This window comes from Mirounga angustirostris, unplaced genomic scaffold, assembly GCF_029215605.1.
Source record: "Mirounga angustirostris isolate CCGP_5_RB_7025 unplaced genomic scaffold, mMirAng1.0.hap1 SCAF_13, whole genome shotgun sequence".
NCBI lineage: Eukaryota > Metazoa > Chordata > Mammalia > Carnivora > Phocidae > Mirounga > Mirounga angustirostris.
In genome coordinates this window covers 90,884,885-90,901,853 of record NW_026991721.1, presented here as the reverse complement: position 1 = coordinate 90,901,853, position 16,969 = coordinate 90,884,885, and the positions used below count along the sequence as shown (strand labels likewise).

General features: G+C 53.9%; 1 protein-coding gene across 2 annotated transcripts in view; it reads left to right on the top strand.

The window, feature by feature from the left end:
* GRAMD1B (GRAM domain containing 1B) overlaps nt 1-16,969 on the top strand; it is a 169,878-nt gene extending 152,909 nt beyond the window's left edge. For both annotated transcript variants that reach the window (XM_045894811.3, XM_064577310.1), the window contains 10 exons: nt 29-218; nt 1,726-1,869; nt 2,777-2,895; nt 3,130-3,272; nt 4,588-4,691; nt 5,287-5,490; nt 6,520-6,610; nt 10,164-10,271; nt 10,591-10,708; nt 12,962-16,969. In XM_045894811.3, the coding sequence (XP_045750767.2) occupies nt 29-218; nt 1,726-1,869; nt 2,777-2,895; nt 3,130-3,272; nt 4,588-4,691; nt 5,287-5,490; nt 6,520-6,610; nt 10,164-10,271; nt 10,591-10,708; nt 12,962-13,051 (1,311 nt within the window). In that variant the 3' untranslated portion in view covers nt 13,052-16,969. The remainder of the gene's footprint in view (nt 1-28; nt 219-1,725; nt 1,870-2,776; nt 2,896-3,129; nt 3,273-4,587; nt 4,692-5,286; nt 5,491-6,519; nt 6,611-10,163; nt 10,272-10,590; nt 10,709-12,961) is intronic.

The window sequence follows — 16,969 nt, the reverse complement described above, 5'->3', positions numbered from 1 at the left end:
TTGGGTGACTTCTCTTTCTCTACCCCAGTTCGATGGCCTGCCCCTGGAGGAGGAGGTGCTAGAGGGGGATGGGTCCCTGGAGAAGGAGCTTGCCATTGACAACATCATCGGGGAGAAGATTGAGATCATCGCGCCTGTGACCTCCCCTTCGCTGGACTTCAATGACAATGAGGACATCCCCACTGAGCTCAGTGACTCTTCTGACACCCATGATGAAGGTGGGCATTTGAAAGTGGGTGTGCAGAGTGGTCCTTCCTCTCTCCATTTGAAGGCTAACAGGGTGTCCCTGTATGGAGGCTGGAGTCAAGTCAGTTTCTGGATTTCCGGTGGAAGGGTGGGTTCATTCGTCATTAGCATACAGACATTTTCCGGATAGCCACTGCAGGATCCTTATCGTACCGTATTTGTCTTTCTTTACTTGATGGATCATGCTTTGTCCTGCCATCCAGTCTTGACACTAAATATCCCCCCTGTCGACCTGGGCTTGCCCAGCAGCTCTGTTCCTCATAGAGATGCAAGGCAAGGCAGTGGTTACATGCCACAGGAAAGTGCCAGTCAGCTGCTGCCTGGAAATAATGTGATTTTAATAGAAACCTGCTTTAGTGACCCCAGCGTCGGGCTTTTAGACCAGGCTGCAAGAAAAGGTGCTGCTGGGTGACTCAGACTCTAGAACCTGCCCTTCTCTCTAGTATTTCTAGGTAGTATTTCTTACTTCAGTCCTGCATCAGATCAGCTTCTAAGACCTGGCTCAGGCATGCATTGCCTCTGGCATTTCTGGAGCCGAGAGGAAAATTGTCAGTATTCATGAAATGGGTTGATCCCCACTGACTTGGTGGTAGGCTAGGACTAGTGCGTGTATGTAGACAGTGCTCATTTAAACATCTGCGGACAGTCTCTCCGATGGTCCCCTGGAGTGGTCCCCTCACCTTTGGCTGGTTTCCCTACTTCCATCTAGGACGCAGGGCCAGTGCCAATGATTGCCCCCCAACGGTGCTCACACAGTGCTTATCCTATACGATCAGAGGCACCGGCTCTGTATGATTCTGAGCCGCAGGGGCACCAGGAATGTCAGCATCTTGCTCAAGACCACACGCCAGCTTCTGTAGGTGCAGCAATTTAGGGACTACGGGGTGCCGAGGGCTTGGGAGGAACGCCGGGGCTTCCGCAGCACATTCTGTCGGAGCAGACAGAAACCTGAGAAAAGTGACAGGCATTGAAATCCTGGGGGAGACAGGCTGCCTTATGGAAGAGGAGCCGACCTTGTGTGGTTAGAGAGCGCGGCCCTGCAGTCCAGCCCAGCCTTCGAAGCTTTTCTGTAAACAGGCCATTCCGGATGGATCCACGTCCCTTCAATGCCCTCTGTACTGTGGTTGCGATGCCATGTGTCATCGGTTGTGCTTAACTTACAGACTCTGGGTGACTGATAACTTCTGGGTTCAGGAAGTCACCCTCGATTTAAATTTTAGTCTGAGATCAGCTTCCTTAGGAAGGCTTGAAAAACTAAAAGCAAACAGTACATTCCCATCGTCTTTGTCAAGGAAGGCTGAACAGAAGGCCGGTTCGAGTGAGCCGTGTGTGTGCCGGCAAAGGAGGAGACGGAAGATGCGAGGTCATGAACCTCTACCCACACTGGCCGCCCTTGACCCTTGGTGGCCTGGGGGGGTGGCCCTGGGGCCGCCCGCCCCCCGGCCCTCACTCCCTCCTTCCTCATCCTCTTCCATGCAGGGGAGGTCCAGGCCTTCTACGAGGACCTGAGTGGCCGGCAGTACGTGAACGAGGTCTTCAACTTCAGCGTGGACAAGCTCTACGACCTGCTGTTCACTGACTCGCCCTTCCAGCGGGACTTCATGGAGCAGCGTCGATTCTCCGGTCAGTTCCTCCCGGGCCAAGCTTTGTCCTCTTCTTCCCAAGTTCCCTCCTTCCCCAGGCCACCCGATGGCCCGGGGGCACCCTCTTCCCGCCCCCCACCCCCACGGCCCTGCACGCTACTCCGTCCCCCAGTGCTGCCGCTTTATGCTCGCCCACTGTGCGCCAGGCCCTCGGTGCCAGCCCCGCAGGCTCACTGGCGAGCAAGACCGCCCAGGGCTCACGGTCTCGCAAAGAATCGCCTCATCTCGGGTCACCCTCGGACCTGCCGCATGTGTGAGCATTGCGATCCCCAGGGTACCGATGATGAAACCAGAGCTCCGACTGTTCTCACTTGCCCAGGGCCATGCAGCCAAGCAGGGCGTGGGCCAGGATTCACACCCAGGACCCTGTGCATCCCTGCTTGGCTCCTGTCCCACCCCCTTGCCCCTGTTCTGCCCAGAGCAGGGACTGTGGCTCCGGCCAGGCAGAGCTGCTGGGCACCCGACTCTGTGCAAGAGAATCCGGGTATCAGCCTAGCCCTCAGCCAGGAGGAGAGGGCAGGCGGAGGGCACGCGGAGGCTGTGTCTTAGAGGAGAGGACTTGTTCCCAGGGATCCCAGGCCCTTGCCACAGTGACTCCAGTGTTGCCAGCACCCCCGCAGTGGGCCCCCAGACCTCCTGTCCCGGCCCCGGGAACAGTCAGCATTCTGGAGCCCCGGGTAGAATTCGGCAATGCTACAATGAGCCTCTTTCTGCTTTGACTCCCCCTCCCCCCACCCTCCTCCCGGGGCCCTCGGGCTCCCATTGGCTTCCTGTTGGAGGCCAGGCGTCCATCAGTACAGTCAAGAGTTCACTCGGAGGGGAAGTTCAGAGATGGCACGGCCGTGCCTCTCTCCCTCCCTCATTCCAGGGCTCTTATCCACCCTCAGATATCATCTTCCATCCATGGAAGAAGGAAGAGAATGGAAACCAGAGCCGAGTGATCCTCTACACCATCACCCTTACCAACCCTCTGGCTCCTAAAACTGCCACCGTCAGGGAGACGCAGGTGAGCTGAGCGCAGGGGCACGGAAGGGCAGCGGGAAGAGCCTCCGTCCTGCCGAGAACGATTAAGGGTAGACGCTAGGAAGAAGTTTCTGGGTGCAAGTGTCGTTGGGCCCCAACGCGGGGACACGTACCAGGCTGCCCATTTCCACTGGTTCCCGGTCCTCCGTCCGGGCGTAGGGAGGATGGTGCTTTTCCCGTCTTGCTTCTTTTCAGTTTTGTCCCTTCTCCCCCACAGACCATGTACAAGGCGAGCCAGGAGAGCGAATGTTACGTGATAGACGCCGAGGTCCTCACGCACGATGTGCCCTACCACGACTACTTCTACACTATCAATCGCTACACTCTCACCCGCGTGGCTCGGAACAAGAGTCGACTCAGGTGCAGCGTCTAGAGGGCCTGCGTGGGTTCCCAGGAGGTTCCCGGTGTGCTTGGGTGTCCTCGCTCATGCGGTTGCAGTAAAACGGGGGTTTGGTGAAAGGCTAGAGGGAGACCTCTCGGGAATCGGGACATTCTGAACACCCACATCTCAGAAAGGGCCTGCATCGTTCCTGTCCTCTTCTTTAAGAAAATACATATATAGGGCGCCTGGGTGGCTCAGTTGGTTAAGCGACTGCCTTCGGCTCAGGTCATGATCCTGGAGTCCCGGGATCAAGTCCCGCATCAGGCTCCCTGCTCAGCGGGGAGTCTGCTTCTCCCTCTGACCCTCCCCCCTCTCATGCTCTCTCTCTCTATCTCATTCTCTCTCTCAAATAAATAAAATCTTTAAAAAAAGAAAAAAGAAAGAAAATACATATATATATATTTTTGGTACCTATGCTGCTGAGTATCTATGCCTCCTTCCGTCCTTCCATTTCCCTCAGTCCTCTCTCCTCCCTCCTGCCCCCCCCCATCCTTCCCCACACTGTCTAGACTTCTCACTTCCAGCTTCTTTGGAGAGTTTTCTGAGTAGATGTCCTTTCGTTCCCCAGTTCACCCAGAAGTAGCCTGTTGACCTCAGACAAACCTCTCCAGAAAGGAACACCCACGGCGTTCACCCACCGTGAACACTTGCTGGGTGGCGGTGTGGAGGGTGGTGGTGAGGTGACGCGCAAGCATCAGCTTGCTCACGTCAGGCCGCAGTGTCCCCGAGGACGGCAGGGAGAGGAGGGTAGGCAGCCTTAAGAACGGGAGCATAAGCCGGGCACTGCAGTGGAGGGGAGGAAGGGGCTGGTAAACAGGCAGCACGGGCAGCAGAGAGACCTGTGACTGGGGGAGAGAATACTGGGAAAAAAGTGAGAACTGGCGAGGTCTCGTGGGGTGGAGAGGCAGGAGCCCCGGCTGGGGGCAGATCACTCCCCTAAAAGTGGCAATGACGGAACCCTAGAGCCTGATCTGGACTTGCAAGTCTCTGCAGAAGAGAAGGACCCCCATGGCCGGCTGGCTGCCTGGCACCATCTGGAGGAGGCGGCATGGCCTCATGAAAGAACTATGGGCCCGGAGTCAGGAGCCCTGTGTGGTAGCCTTTGGTCTGCTGGACTATTCTAGAACTCCTGTTTTCTCACCTACAAAATGAGGATCAGTCCGCCGGTCCCACTGACCTCCAGAAGTGGCCAGGGAGATCAGATGGCACAGTGGGTGTGGTGTGAAGGGCCTTTCCCAGCAGACGAGGGTCTGCCCCGGAAATGGCTGATCTCGTTTCTGGCTTGCTCCTCAGGGTCTCCACAGAGCTGCGCTACCGCAAACAGCCATGGGGGTTGGTGAAAACTTTCATCGAGAAGAACTTCTGGAGTGGGCTGGAGGACTACTTCCGCCACCTAGGTGAGCAAGGCCGCAGACCCCGGCTTGGCCGCAAAGCTGCCACCATTCAGGGGAGTGGGAAGCACAGAAATGGGGGCCACACCGAGATGGTGAAGGGGTGTCATGAGGGCCCTGAGGTGGCCCCAGAAATGGATACAGAATTTGGCAGGTCTGTGAACACGTGCGTTTTCCAAGAGGCTATGCCTGTAACTTTCATGGGGTCTGTGGCCACCCCCCACCCCCACCCCCGGCGCATGACCTCCACATTTCATCACACCGGTGGTAATTCAGTTTCAGAAAGGAAGGATGAGCCTGTGAATGCGTCCATTAGGACCTGTGACGTGCCCCCAACTGTCTACATGAGGGTAGGGAACCTATGTCTCTGCACGATGCTGAGCAAAACCCAGAAGGGGGGTTTGGGTGAGGCCGCATCCCAGTGGTACTTCCTGAGGCTTGTGGCCGCCCCTGAGGGACCCTTGCCCTCCCAGTCAACGTCCCAGAGTTCAGTGCGGGAAAATGGTTCTCTCAGAGGGGGCTCAGCTAGGAGACAGAGTTGTTTCTGGGGGCCAGTGTGTGGAGCTGGAGGTACAGGCAGGTGGCCTTTTGTCTCTGACAGAGAGCGAGCTGACCAAAACGGAGAGCACCTACCTGGCTGAGATCCACAGACAGTCTCCCAAAGAGAAGACCAGCAAGGCCCCGACGGTACGGAGGAGGAAACGTCCCCATGCCCACCTGCGGGTGCCTCACCTGGAAGAGGTGATGAGCCCCGTCACCACACCCACTGATGAAGATGTGGGCCACAGGATCAAACATGTGGCAGGTGCGTGCCGGCTGGCCGTGGGGACGGGGCTCGGGGCTCGAGCTGCATGCCCATGCCAACCCACGTGTGCGCTCATTTTGCGTCCTTGGGTATAGATCGTACATAATTTGCCCTTAACTCATTATTCAGCCTCCGGATCCTCTGCCTGTTTCCTTTTGCCCTTTATGTTCCTCAGTCACTGCTGAACCCACATTTGGGGTCTGCTGAACAGAAGTTCCCTGAACTCCATGTGCGCCTTGATAGACTCAAACGAGCAGCTTCCAAGTTTTTGGCAAATGCACCAGGGAGAAGCCATAGCTCAGGCCAGAGATGCCCTCCTGACACAAACATCAGGGAGTCCGAGCTCATGTGGTCCCCACAGGCCCATCAGGGACCTGCCCTCCCAGGCGGTGGACTCCCTTGACATGTCTCCCTCTTCCCATCCAGCCACACAACCTCATGTCTTCGCTCAGTCATGGCAACCTATAGCCGTAAGAAGCCTCAGAGATGACTAATCCAGCGTCTTTCAGGCTATGCTTTGCACACCCCTGGGCGTTCCTCAGGATGGGGACAGGAGAGGAGGAGAGTGCCAGCCTTCCGTGCCCGCCCCCCCACCTCCCCGCCCCACCCCCAGCTTCAACCAGAGCACTCCCTTACATCCCTCACGTAGAGGATTTCTGACTAGCATGGCATATGTGAATACGCTGACTCTCTGAGAGCAGTTGAGACTTGCTCAACGTCACATCACTGGTTACAAACAAAGCCCGAGCTGAAAGCGGTCTCTGGTCCCAGCCAGTGCACTTGTCATGGCTAAGCTGCAGAGCGCTTTGTCCCCCCTCCACATGTCGTAGCTCCGTAAGGCTGTTGAGTTTCTTGTTTGTTCGGTGACTTGAATGTCCACTTCGCCTGACCCAGCCCCTGACCTTGCCCGTGAGGGGCTTCCCTTGTACTTTCGGAGGGCTGGATGTATCCGTCATTCCGGTGCCCCTGTCACGGCAGCCAGGGGACTCGTGAGCCACCGTGGTGATGGCCTCTTTATTCTCCCTACAGGGTCCACGCAGACGCGGCATATCCCCGAGGACACCCCTAATGGTTTCCACCTGCAGAGTGTGTCCAAGCTGCTGCTGGTTATCAGCTGTGTGTAAGGGATCCCAGCTCTCCTCCCCGCCCCTGCCCCAGCACCTTCCCTCCCCGCCTGCTGGCTCCTCAGGCGTATGAGCACCCCTTACTGTGGCCCTTCTTTGTCCTCTAGCCTTCTCTTCAGATCACTTGCTCTGTCCATCATTCCTGGCCTCTTTGTTTATTTTTCTCTGTTTGATTTGGCATTTGCTGTCAGCTAGGCCTTCAGGATTGACAACAGAGCGCTGTATACAGCATCCATGCCCTTAGGAGCTCAGTTTCAAGTGGGTAAGACAGGAAATTCAGAATTACTACACCGTTGCAAAAATGCTAACATAGAGACGCCACACAGCGTCTTAGAAGCCCATTCATTCACTTGTGAGGGAGGTCCTGAGTATCTGCTCTGAGCCGGGCGCCAGGATCGGGCACTCCTGGGCCCACACTTTGGCAGGATAGCCAGACAAAATCAATGACCACCGTCCAGAAATATGTTTATATTAATGTAAATAATTTACAATATTGCCATCATGTTATAAAGCAGTAGGCTCAGTAACGTTCCCAGGAGGATGCTGGGCAGGGAGAGAGGAAGGGGGGAAGAAATGCACAGGCAGGGTGGGAGGGCACAGCTGTCCGCAGTGGAAGCCCAGAGCCCTCCAGGGACGCCCCTGAACCACTGGGAGCAGGGAGTTCCTGGGACAGCTGAGCGTGGACAGCTCTTCTGCTTGGTTCAGCCTGCTGCCGGGTACACCCCCCCACCTTACCTGGAGGTGGGGGTGAGCATGTGGGGGGACAGGTTGGGGGAATGGCACGGGAGCTGCCCAGACGCGGGCCCTGACAGCTCTGCACCGGGCACTAGCCTGTCTCTGGCTCTTTCTTCTGTGACACCCCCTCCCCACTCCTTCAGGCCCCCACTAATGCATTTTCAGAGAGGCAGAAGCAGAGGCACAGCCAAGCCCATCAGGAAGCCCTGAAGGAGCCCTGGGGTGTGACAGGATTGGCTTTACGTGGTGGTGCTGGTGGTGGTGGTTGTTGTTGCTGTTGTTGTTAAGTCACTCTGACAACCATGAGGGGAGGCCTAGAGAAGAAAGGGCTGGAGGCAGGCAATCTGGTCCGAGTAAGTGGCAGCGATGTAGGTGAGCGTGACTGTCCAGCAGGGGAGGGACCGAAGACCTGTTAGCCATCTGGTTGGGTAGCCGAAGAAGAGGAAGGACTGTGGTGGGCGCCCGTGAACGGTTGTGTCGTTACCAGAAACCGGAACGAGGCGCAGAGCTGTCCGAGAAGACGCTCTGGGCTCCAGCTGTGTCTTGAGTGGCCGTAGGGCATCCAGGTGGAGGTGACCGGTACTTGCCAATGCGGACCCGGAGCGAGGCAGGGAAGCATAGCTTGTCGATGCTGATTTAGTTAGTGGGAGCATGAGAGCCACGGGCGAGAATGAGACCATCCCAGGACAGCGCCGAACGTGAGAGAGGAAACGGGGCCACAGGCGAGGTGTGGGCACCACTGAAAGCAGGGGGGCCCGTGAGGAACATGAGGCAGGCTCTCTTCTGCCCTGACTGCGTGTATAACAAAAAGGGAGGTGGAGAATTCTTCCGCCTGTGGCCTGAGGAGCCAAGGTCTTTTTTACAAAGTCATATACAAAGACAGCTGTGAAACCAGGAAGGTTTCCGTTTAGCAACCTCCATTTGAGGGGATTCATGCTGTTCTGTTAAGTCTCTGGTGTTGGGTTTGGTAGATAGAAAACTTGAAACTCAGGTAAGTTCTCTGTTTGAGCCTTCTCTGCATGCTGACTTTAGTTAAGTAGGCCTGCTCTCCCGAGTAAATGGCATAGCATGGCATTAGCTGATGTGGGGGCTTTGTTGGGTTAAGATCATGGGCTTCATCTTCAACACTTAGAGGGTCCGGGCGGCGGGTCTGCTGACCGCGTGCGTGTGGATCGGACCGCCCTGCGTCTGGCAGGCCCCCTCTGTTCGCTGTGTGGACCACAGGCCCTTCCCTCGGCTCGCAGGGGTGTCCCTGGACCTCCACTGAGCACAGGCAGGATTTTACACATAGACCCAAATGCAGGAGCTCAGATGTATGCAGCCCACGCTGAAGAGGTGGACATTCAGGTCCTCTGGCGCGTGTGGATGCAGTTAAAGGTGGGGTCATTGAACATCAATGTGAAATTTAGAGATTGTTCTGGAGAAGTCACAGAGCCCTGAGAGCACAGCTGGATAGGGTCAAGGACTGGCAGCTGCCAGCTTCGGGAGTACCACCTTCCCTGGTACTGGAAGCACAGAGAAGAACACAGTATCTCACAAGCGCGCAAGCGCGCACTTTGAAAGGTCAGAGGCACAGCATAAGATGTTCTTCGTTGGTCCTTTTCCATGGTTCATTCTGTCTCCCTTTTCCTGTGTGTGTCCCTACGTGTCCCTGTACCCCCTCCTTCATGATAAAACCGCCTGTCATTGGGGGGCTCCTGTGTGCAGGGAGCTTTCCATCCACTTCTTCACACCACACACATCGCAGCCCCAGCAGGGTAGGAACCGTCCCTGTTAAGAAGAGGGTTCAGAGAAGCTGGGGAACTTCAGCAGAAGTTAAGAACCCTGAAGCAGTGAGCCAGGACTGTACCCAGTCCCGTGCGTCTCGAGATCCCCTTGCTCCCCTGGTCTTCATCTCTCTGCTCCATGAACTTGTGTCCTAAGATGATCTTCTGGCAGCCACTGAGGCCAAGAGAAGGGAATGTCCCTTTTGTCTTGGCAGCTCTCTGTACCCCTGGGTCCTCCTTACCCTCTCCCTGGCTCTGACCAGTGCTGGTCCAGACCAGGGACCCTCGTGACCCCTGAGGGTCTGGGCAGGTGCAAGGCAGGTGCAAGGATGAGACCGTGCTTTAGGGCATCCTGCTAACACCTGTCAGGCGGGTCAGGCCGATAGCCCACAGCTTTGCCCTTCTGTCGTGCCTTAGGTTGGCTGGGTAGGAGGACTTGCCTCCAGGTGTCACCCTTGACATACTAAGATCTGTCTGCAGCCTCTGTCTCTTGCTCCTTGCTTGCTGGGTCTCCTTGTCCACTTGTCCTCGCTTCCTGTGTTTCTTTCCCGCAGACTCACTTGTTCTCTGGCTTGGTTCCAGTGCAGCCCTCCCCATCCCCGCACTGGTCTCTTCTAACCTCTGCCTCCTCCCCATTTTTCCTCCTCGCTCCCATTAGGATCTGTTTCAGGTACTGGCTCTCTGATTGCTTCACTTACCCTTCATCTCTTTCCCTCTCCATCTTACCTCTTCCCCCAAGCACCCAGGGTCTGGGTGGCTCCTGTGTGTCTCTCTTTCCCAGTGCCTTCACCCACACGCCTCTCAGTGGTGCTCCTGCTGTGTCCTGGCCCTTCCAGATGAAAGCGCCCGCTCACTCTCCCTCTCCCTCTCCCCCCAGCTGCATCCTTCCTCCTCCCTCCCTCACCGCCATGCTTCAGGGGACCAATGGTCAAGGACAGCAGCTGCCTCTGGGAGGGTGGGGGGTGATCCCTGGCTCTTAGAGGGAGTGTGCCTTCTCAAGATTACATCTCATGCCTGTTGCTTTTGTCCCCCTTTGTCTCCTTCCCAGTCTGGTGCTGCTGGTCATCCTTAACATGATGCTCTTCTACAAACTCTGGATGTTGGAATACACCACCCAGACCCTCACTGCCTGGCAGGGTCTGAGGCTCCAAGAAAGGTAATCCTTGCCTCTTCCCTTGGCCACCACCTCCACCCCCCCCGGAACCGTGCCCCAGCTCCTGCCACCCAGTCTCCGTGGGACGGCCCCGCTGCCCTTGGCCAGTGGGTGACCCTTTGGGATGAGCCCATAGGCAAGCTCTGAAAACTGTCCCTATAGCTTTAGTCTGCTTCTGACCTGGGGCACAGGGGAACCGGGGGCACTGAGCAGAGGACAAAGCAGTCTGATGTGACTCTCTGTCCTTCAGGGGTCTGGGAGCACAGGACAGTCCAGTGAGCATAACTCCAGCTGCCGGGATACCCCTTCTTCTGCCCCACAGGTTACCCCAGTCTCAGACAGAATGGGCCCAGCTCTTGGAGTCCCAACAAAAGTACCACGATACAGAGCTCCAAAAATGGAGGGAGATCATCAAATCCTCAGTGATGCTTCTTGACCAGGTGAGATGTCCCCACCTTCTCTCCTTGCCCTCATCTTCTGGAGATGAGCTCCTTCCCTGTGCTCTGGGAGAGATCTCCCCATCCCCATCCCCATCACCACCCACCGGACCTCAGCCTCCCATTCATTCTTCCCCTGGGCCATCCACTGTTCTGATTTTAAAGTCATCCTGGAATGGGTTGTTGGAAACACAGGTGTACTCCCCCAGACAATAACAGTGGAAATTGGTGGCAAGAAAGCTGTAGGTTAGATGGAAAGACTGATTTTTTTTCCCTGCCTTGGTCACTCATGGCCATCTGACAAGCATTTAAAGAGAGAACCTCCTTTCACAGAGATTTATCTTTCCCGAGGGCATATTTTTCTAGTTCCTTTTGCTGTATGCCACCGCCTCCCCCTGACCTCAACACACACACAAACCAACACACAACCCCCCCAACACGTCCTTCTTCCTCAGAGGCTGCACGGATAGTCTGGGAAGATGGTGGTTATACTGGGTCATCTTTTCGTAACATCTTCTAGTACAAGGGCCTGTGTTCCTTCCAAAAACTACATTCATTCATCTATTTAAGAAAATGATCCTGGAGCAAAATCAGTGAGTTGAGTTTTATCAAAGGAGGGAGGAGCTTCGCTTTCTCCACCCAGAAGTTAACGTCTTATACAAAACTCCCACGTGGTTGCCAAGACAGCAAGAAGCTACCTTTGCTCTGCAAGAGAATTAAGAAGCGAGGAGGCAAAGGATTTGTCCTGTTCCATTAAAATTTCCTGTTCCTAAGGAGTTCTTTATGTTGCGTGGTCAGCCAGACTTGAGATGGAGTCCCAGTCTTGCCAAGGACTAGTTTTGTGACCTTGAGCAAGGGATTTAATATGAGTGACTTCACAGTTTTTTCATTTATAAAATAATTGTAACTTCACGAAATTGCTGTCAGGATTTGAGGGCACAGGGGAGGCATTCGTTAATACGAAATCTTATTTCCCCTTCGTAGCATGGTCTTAGCTCTAAATTGAGGAGAGAGGATTTTAATGTGGCTGTCAGGATCCAGTTGAATGTGTTTTAGAGTATCATGTTTAGCTTTAGAGCCATGGATTTGGGTTTTTTTTATTTTATTTTTTTTAAGATTTTATTTATTTGAGACAGAGAGAATGAGAGAGAGAGCACTTGAGAGGGGGGAGGGTCAGAGGGAGAAGCAGGCTCCCCGCCGAGCAGGGAGCCCGATGCGGGACTCGATCCAGGGACTCCAGGATCATGACCTGAGCCGAAAGCAGTCGCTTAACCAACTGAGCCACCCAGGCGCCCCTGTTTTTTTTTTTTTTAAACAAAAGGAGTAAATGGCCCAGCAGGGGGCTTAGGAGCCCTGCGATATCAAGAAGAGTTGATAGAATTAAAGATACAGTAAGGAGAAAGAAAGATGGGGGCGAGGAAAACAGGGTAGTCTTCAGACATAGAGGTCCAACAGGTAGAAGGATAGATAGATTGCTCGTGAGACCCCAGGGGCTAGAAGTTACAGGGAACGGGGGAGCTTTGATGAGTCATCAAATAAAAACAGACCACTGACAATCAAGCTATCCAGTAGTGGAATGGGCTACTTTGAAGGCCTGAGATTGTATCACCAAAAGTGCCCAAGGGGTGACCAGATGATGTCAGATAAGAAACTTATGAATTAAGTAGGAGGCAGTTGGACTGGATGACCCGGTTCTCTTCCAACTCCAGAATTCGGTGTCAAGATGGGGTCCCTTACATTGGAGCGCGGGGCGGTCAGAATTATAGCGTGGTGGACTCAACTCTGTAAGCATTAGGATAGGTGTGGATAGGTGTTTTGTTTCATTCCCTTTATTTTTTTTTAAAGATTTTTTATTTGTTTATTAGAGAGAGAGAATGCACAAGCAGGGGGAGCAGGAGAGGGAGAAGCAGACTCCCCGCTGAGCAGGGAGCCTGATGCGGGGCTCGATCCCAGGACCCTGGGATCATGACCTGAGCCGAAGGCAGACGCCTAACCGACTGAGCCACCCAGGAGCCCCAAGAGAGAGAATTCTTAATCCTTAATCATGAAGACACAGTGAACCTCCCCCCAGGGGTTCCCAGTACTAACTTGGCTCTTCCGTTTCTGCCGGAGACCGCGTCCTAGGAGAACCCTTGTCTTAGGAGCCCGGCTTCCTTGAACTCACTGGCGTGCTGGGGGAGCTGCCCTGGGTGGGCAAGGCGGAGCATCGCACTGAGGGCACAAACCCGGGACTGGGCGGGCTTCCCTGTCTTACAGATGAAGGACTCTCTCATCAACCTTCAGAATGGCATCAGGTCCCGCGACTACACTTCAGAAAGTGAAGAGAAGAGGAGTCGTTATCACTGACAAGGCAGGAACGGGGTGGTTACGAGAGGCCCGTGCAATACGTGTACATAGACCATATACATAGATATATATAAATATATATATATACAGAATATAAATATATATATATTATATACAGATTTTAAAAAGAGATAATGCCTATGTACCAGGGAGAAGGAGCGGGCCCACCTCCTATGCTGGCCGGCGGAGGGGCCGAGGAGGGCAGGGACCACCTCTCAGCACCAACCTCCCCTGATCCTCCTCCTCCCCCCTACCCCCCCCTTGTCCCCACCCTTCCCCTCGCTGGCCGTTCCTGGCTCTGAGAAGGGAAATGTTGAGCCAAAGTGACGCCTGTGAAGACCCTGGGGTCTCGAAGTCTCGAGGGGCTTAAGGTGCTTCATTCCCGAATCCCCTCTTGATTTGTTTCCAAAATAAAAGAGAATCTTTTCTTCCCTACCCCACGCTTCCCCAGGTATTCTCTTGTGAACAGGAAGCATCAAGGGCAAGAGCCCAATCTAAACTCTGCCACCTGAGCCCCACCCAACCCCCCAACCCCCTGCTTTCTATGGACCACGAGCCCCCAGTCAGGCGGAGGGCTGGAAGGCTGGGAAGGCTGCCCCTGTGGGATTGGGCCTTGAGCCGCAGGCTCCCGAGGACGTGCATGTGGAGTGGGGTTCTCCTCCATCACCCCTGCACCTTCCCCTAACTCCTGTAGGGTGTGGACCCAATAAGGGCTGGGAATTTCTTACTTTCCCACCACCCCCCGTCCTTCTCTCTGGTCTTCTCCCAGGCTGGATCTGGGTGAAGTGTCACTTTTTAGTGCCTAAAGCCCTATTTTTTCTCTGTGCCCTAAGAGCACATTGTTTATTAGCCAGGATGGAGCATTTTGGATCTTGTTAAACCCCTTTTTAAGTGGTTATGAGCCAGTCGGGCCTGTGGCTCTAATTCCTTCACTTTGAGCTGTCAGTTTGATTTCTGGGACTAATCAGGATGTCCTAGGGACATCTGGGGTTGGGGGGAGTGAGTGCCCTAGCATTGTATGGATCAGATCATAGGTTCACACAGAACGTGGTGTGAGTAGTGAGTACCGATATCCAAGCACTCACTTGGCTGCCAGCATCGTTTACTCTAAGGGAAGAACTGACTTTGGTGAGGGAGACAATGAAGACACTCGGCACATGGTAGAAGACCTAGGCTTTTGGAAGGAATGCATTTGGCAAGGTGCATTGCATTTGTGCAGGAAAAGGCCAGAGTAAGTCTCTGCCTCACGTGGAGGCCATTCCAAATCCTGTTCCTCAGACTTGGGAGTGGGAGTTCTGGCAAAGGGGGCAAAGCCTCCTCTAGCCTCTGGCCCCAGAGAGGTAGGAGACCACTAAGGAGGAGAAGGAAGACCTTTGGTTAGGAAAGTGAGTCATCCAGGACCATTTTGGAGTTGGCTCACTAGGACCCGTGCATTTTATCTGACCTCACAGGGCCCTTCTGGGCCCGATTACCATTTTTCATTCACTTAACTGCTATTCCTCCATCTAATGATCAGAGGAATCCTGCCAGCCTCACAGATCCTCAGTAGGGAAAGGATCATACATACTAGTTTGGCCAGGAAAACTCTTCCAGATTGCTTGTTCTCCTAGGGGACCTCTTGTAAGGGGCTGAAGGAAAGGAAGGTTTTATCGCTGACCTAGCCTCAAAGAAAAGCAAGTCATGTTCTTCTGTTGGAATGGCCTGAGCATCCCCCTTTGGCAATTAAAGACACGTTTTTGACTTCTCAGTCTGAGAATACAACCTCATTATTAACCTAAGGGCAGGATGAGAAGACAAAGGATACATGCCGTAGGGGAGTAGGCTGAGAAGCCTCCATGGAATCAGCTAGAATGGGTATCCCTTCCCTAGGAAAGGAGATGCGAGGGCTGGAGTTGACTGTGATCCCGGTGCAGGGTGCATATGCCCACAGGTTAGTGGGTCACTACTCATTCTTGTCCAGGACTTTGACTAGGAGACACTCTGGTGATGGTCAGGACTCGTGGGCCTCGGGCCAAAGAAAGAGGAACAGTACAGACTGCTAGAAATTTTCCTGCTGTAGGAGCCAGAAGCCAAAATTATTCTCAGAAACTTTTGAAAGCAAAAGTGATAAGTTCTCTCATTTATTCCATACATAATTAAATATTTATTTAAATCATCCAGTTGTTGATGGTCCCACGGTGGGACCTTTGGGGAGACTTCCAACGGGTTCTCTGCGGGGAGTAAAGTGATATGAGTGGGCTTGGCTGCACAGAGCTGTTCTGCTTTTGCTTTAAAACCTCTTCAGCCATTCCAGGGAGGAGTAGGTGACAGGGAGGGAGGTGCTTAGTATGTCCGAGGAACCCTGGGGGTTTGAACTCCAGAGACAGTGCATACACACCTCAGCCTGCCTCATTCCTAAGAATCATGGATCTCTTGTGGCACTTTCTGTTCGAGTAATATTTTAAGCTTTCAAAGCAGAAGGCCCAACACCTCTATTCACTCCCAAACAAAAGCTTCCCCCGCCCACCCCGCATTCAATAGCCTGTCAAAGGCTAACTCACCCTTGCAGATAAGTCTGGGAGTGAAACTGATAAATAACATTGAAACTGAAGCCCAGCAGCTTCGCTTGTAGCTGTTCCTGGGAGCATCAGAACCATACCCTTTCTTTCTTTCAGCCTGTTTTTGTTCGTGTAAGGACTCTGGTCACGTGGGAATCTTTCTGCAAGGATTCCTGGGGTCACATTTGAGAGCTTGCACACTCTGGCACCTGGGGGCCCTAGGGAGGAAGGGCTGGCTTTGGCTGCCCTGCAGAGTTCTAACCAGGTGGAGAAGAGCTAGAGGGTCTATACTTCCACTCCACCTTCCTGAAAGGAATTAACAAAATTGGCCTTGGAGGACCCACTCATGTCTGCAACTCCTCTCCTCCCCATTCACCTCCCTGGGACAAGGGCAGCAAGATCAGCAACTTTTGAAGCTCTCAGTTAGAGCACTGGGCTGAGTTAGGAGACCTGGGCCTGAGTCCTGGCTCTGCTTTTGGACAAGTCACTTCCCCTCCCTGAACTGCAGTATCCTCATTTGTAAGGCAAGCTCCCAGGAAGGGGGATGAGCTGGACCATCTGTAAGATAGGTTTCAGCACGGGCATTGTCTTGGGTCAGAGACTGGCAAGGTAGGGCTTTCTCAAACTTGGAAGGTACTCTGCCAGAAGAGAAGAAGCCTTCTGGGCTAGAGCTTCTCTGGTGTTGCGATGAGTAGTGGGGCAGCATCAGGGTTCCTGGGAAATCCAGGATAGTTACACTTTCTTCTTTATGAGCCAGCAGGATAGGGAGGCCTAGTAAGTAGGGAGAGGGAGATCAGGCATGTTGTATTTCCCAGTATTAACCTAGGAGGGGGTTTCTTCCTTTGTTGGCCTAGTCTTAGTTTGGGAAGGGACTTTCTCTAAGCCAGGAGGAGGATAATGGCAAGAAGGGCACCGTCTTGGATTAAGCTCATCTTTTGTCTCTAGGCTATGAAGCCTTTCATCTGTCCATCCTCCCTCCTCCTTGCTAGAAGAGACACTGGAGAGAAGTCATTGCAGGCCCTAGCGCTTCTCTTTTGACTCAGTTCAAACCTTGTTGGGGTTTGGATTGTGAAGCTTTGGCTAAAATCCTTGGGTTGCCTTAGAGCACTGACCCTAAGAACCTGGGATTATGGGAAGGGGGAGAGGGATCAAGAAACCTCAAGAAGAATGCTTTGCTAGAAGTGGCTTCTTTCCGTGTCCCTGTCCCTGATCCAAGCTTGGACCATGTCTAAAATCATTTGTGGGCAGCATCTCTAGGGTGAAATCTTGGAGAAAGGACCAGGCGGAGAATCTTTCTGGACTTTTTGTGGTCTCAGAGGATGCTTTCTGTGCCATACTATGCTACTGCTTTAGCTCTGCAGGGCAGCCAAAGCCAGCCCTT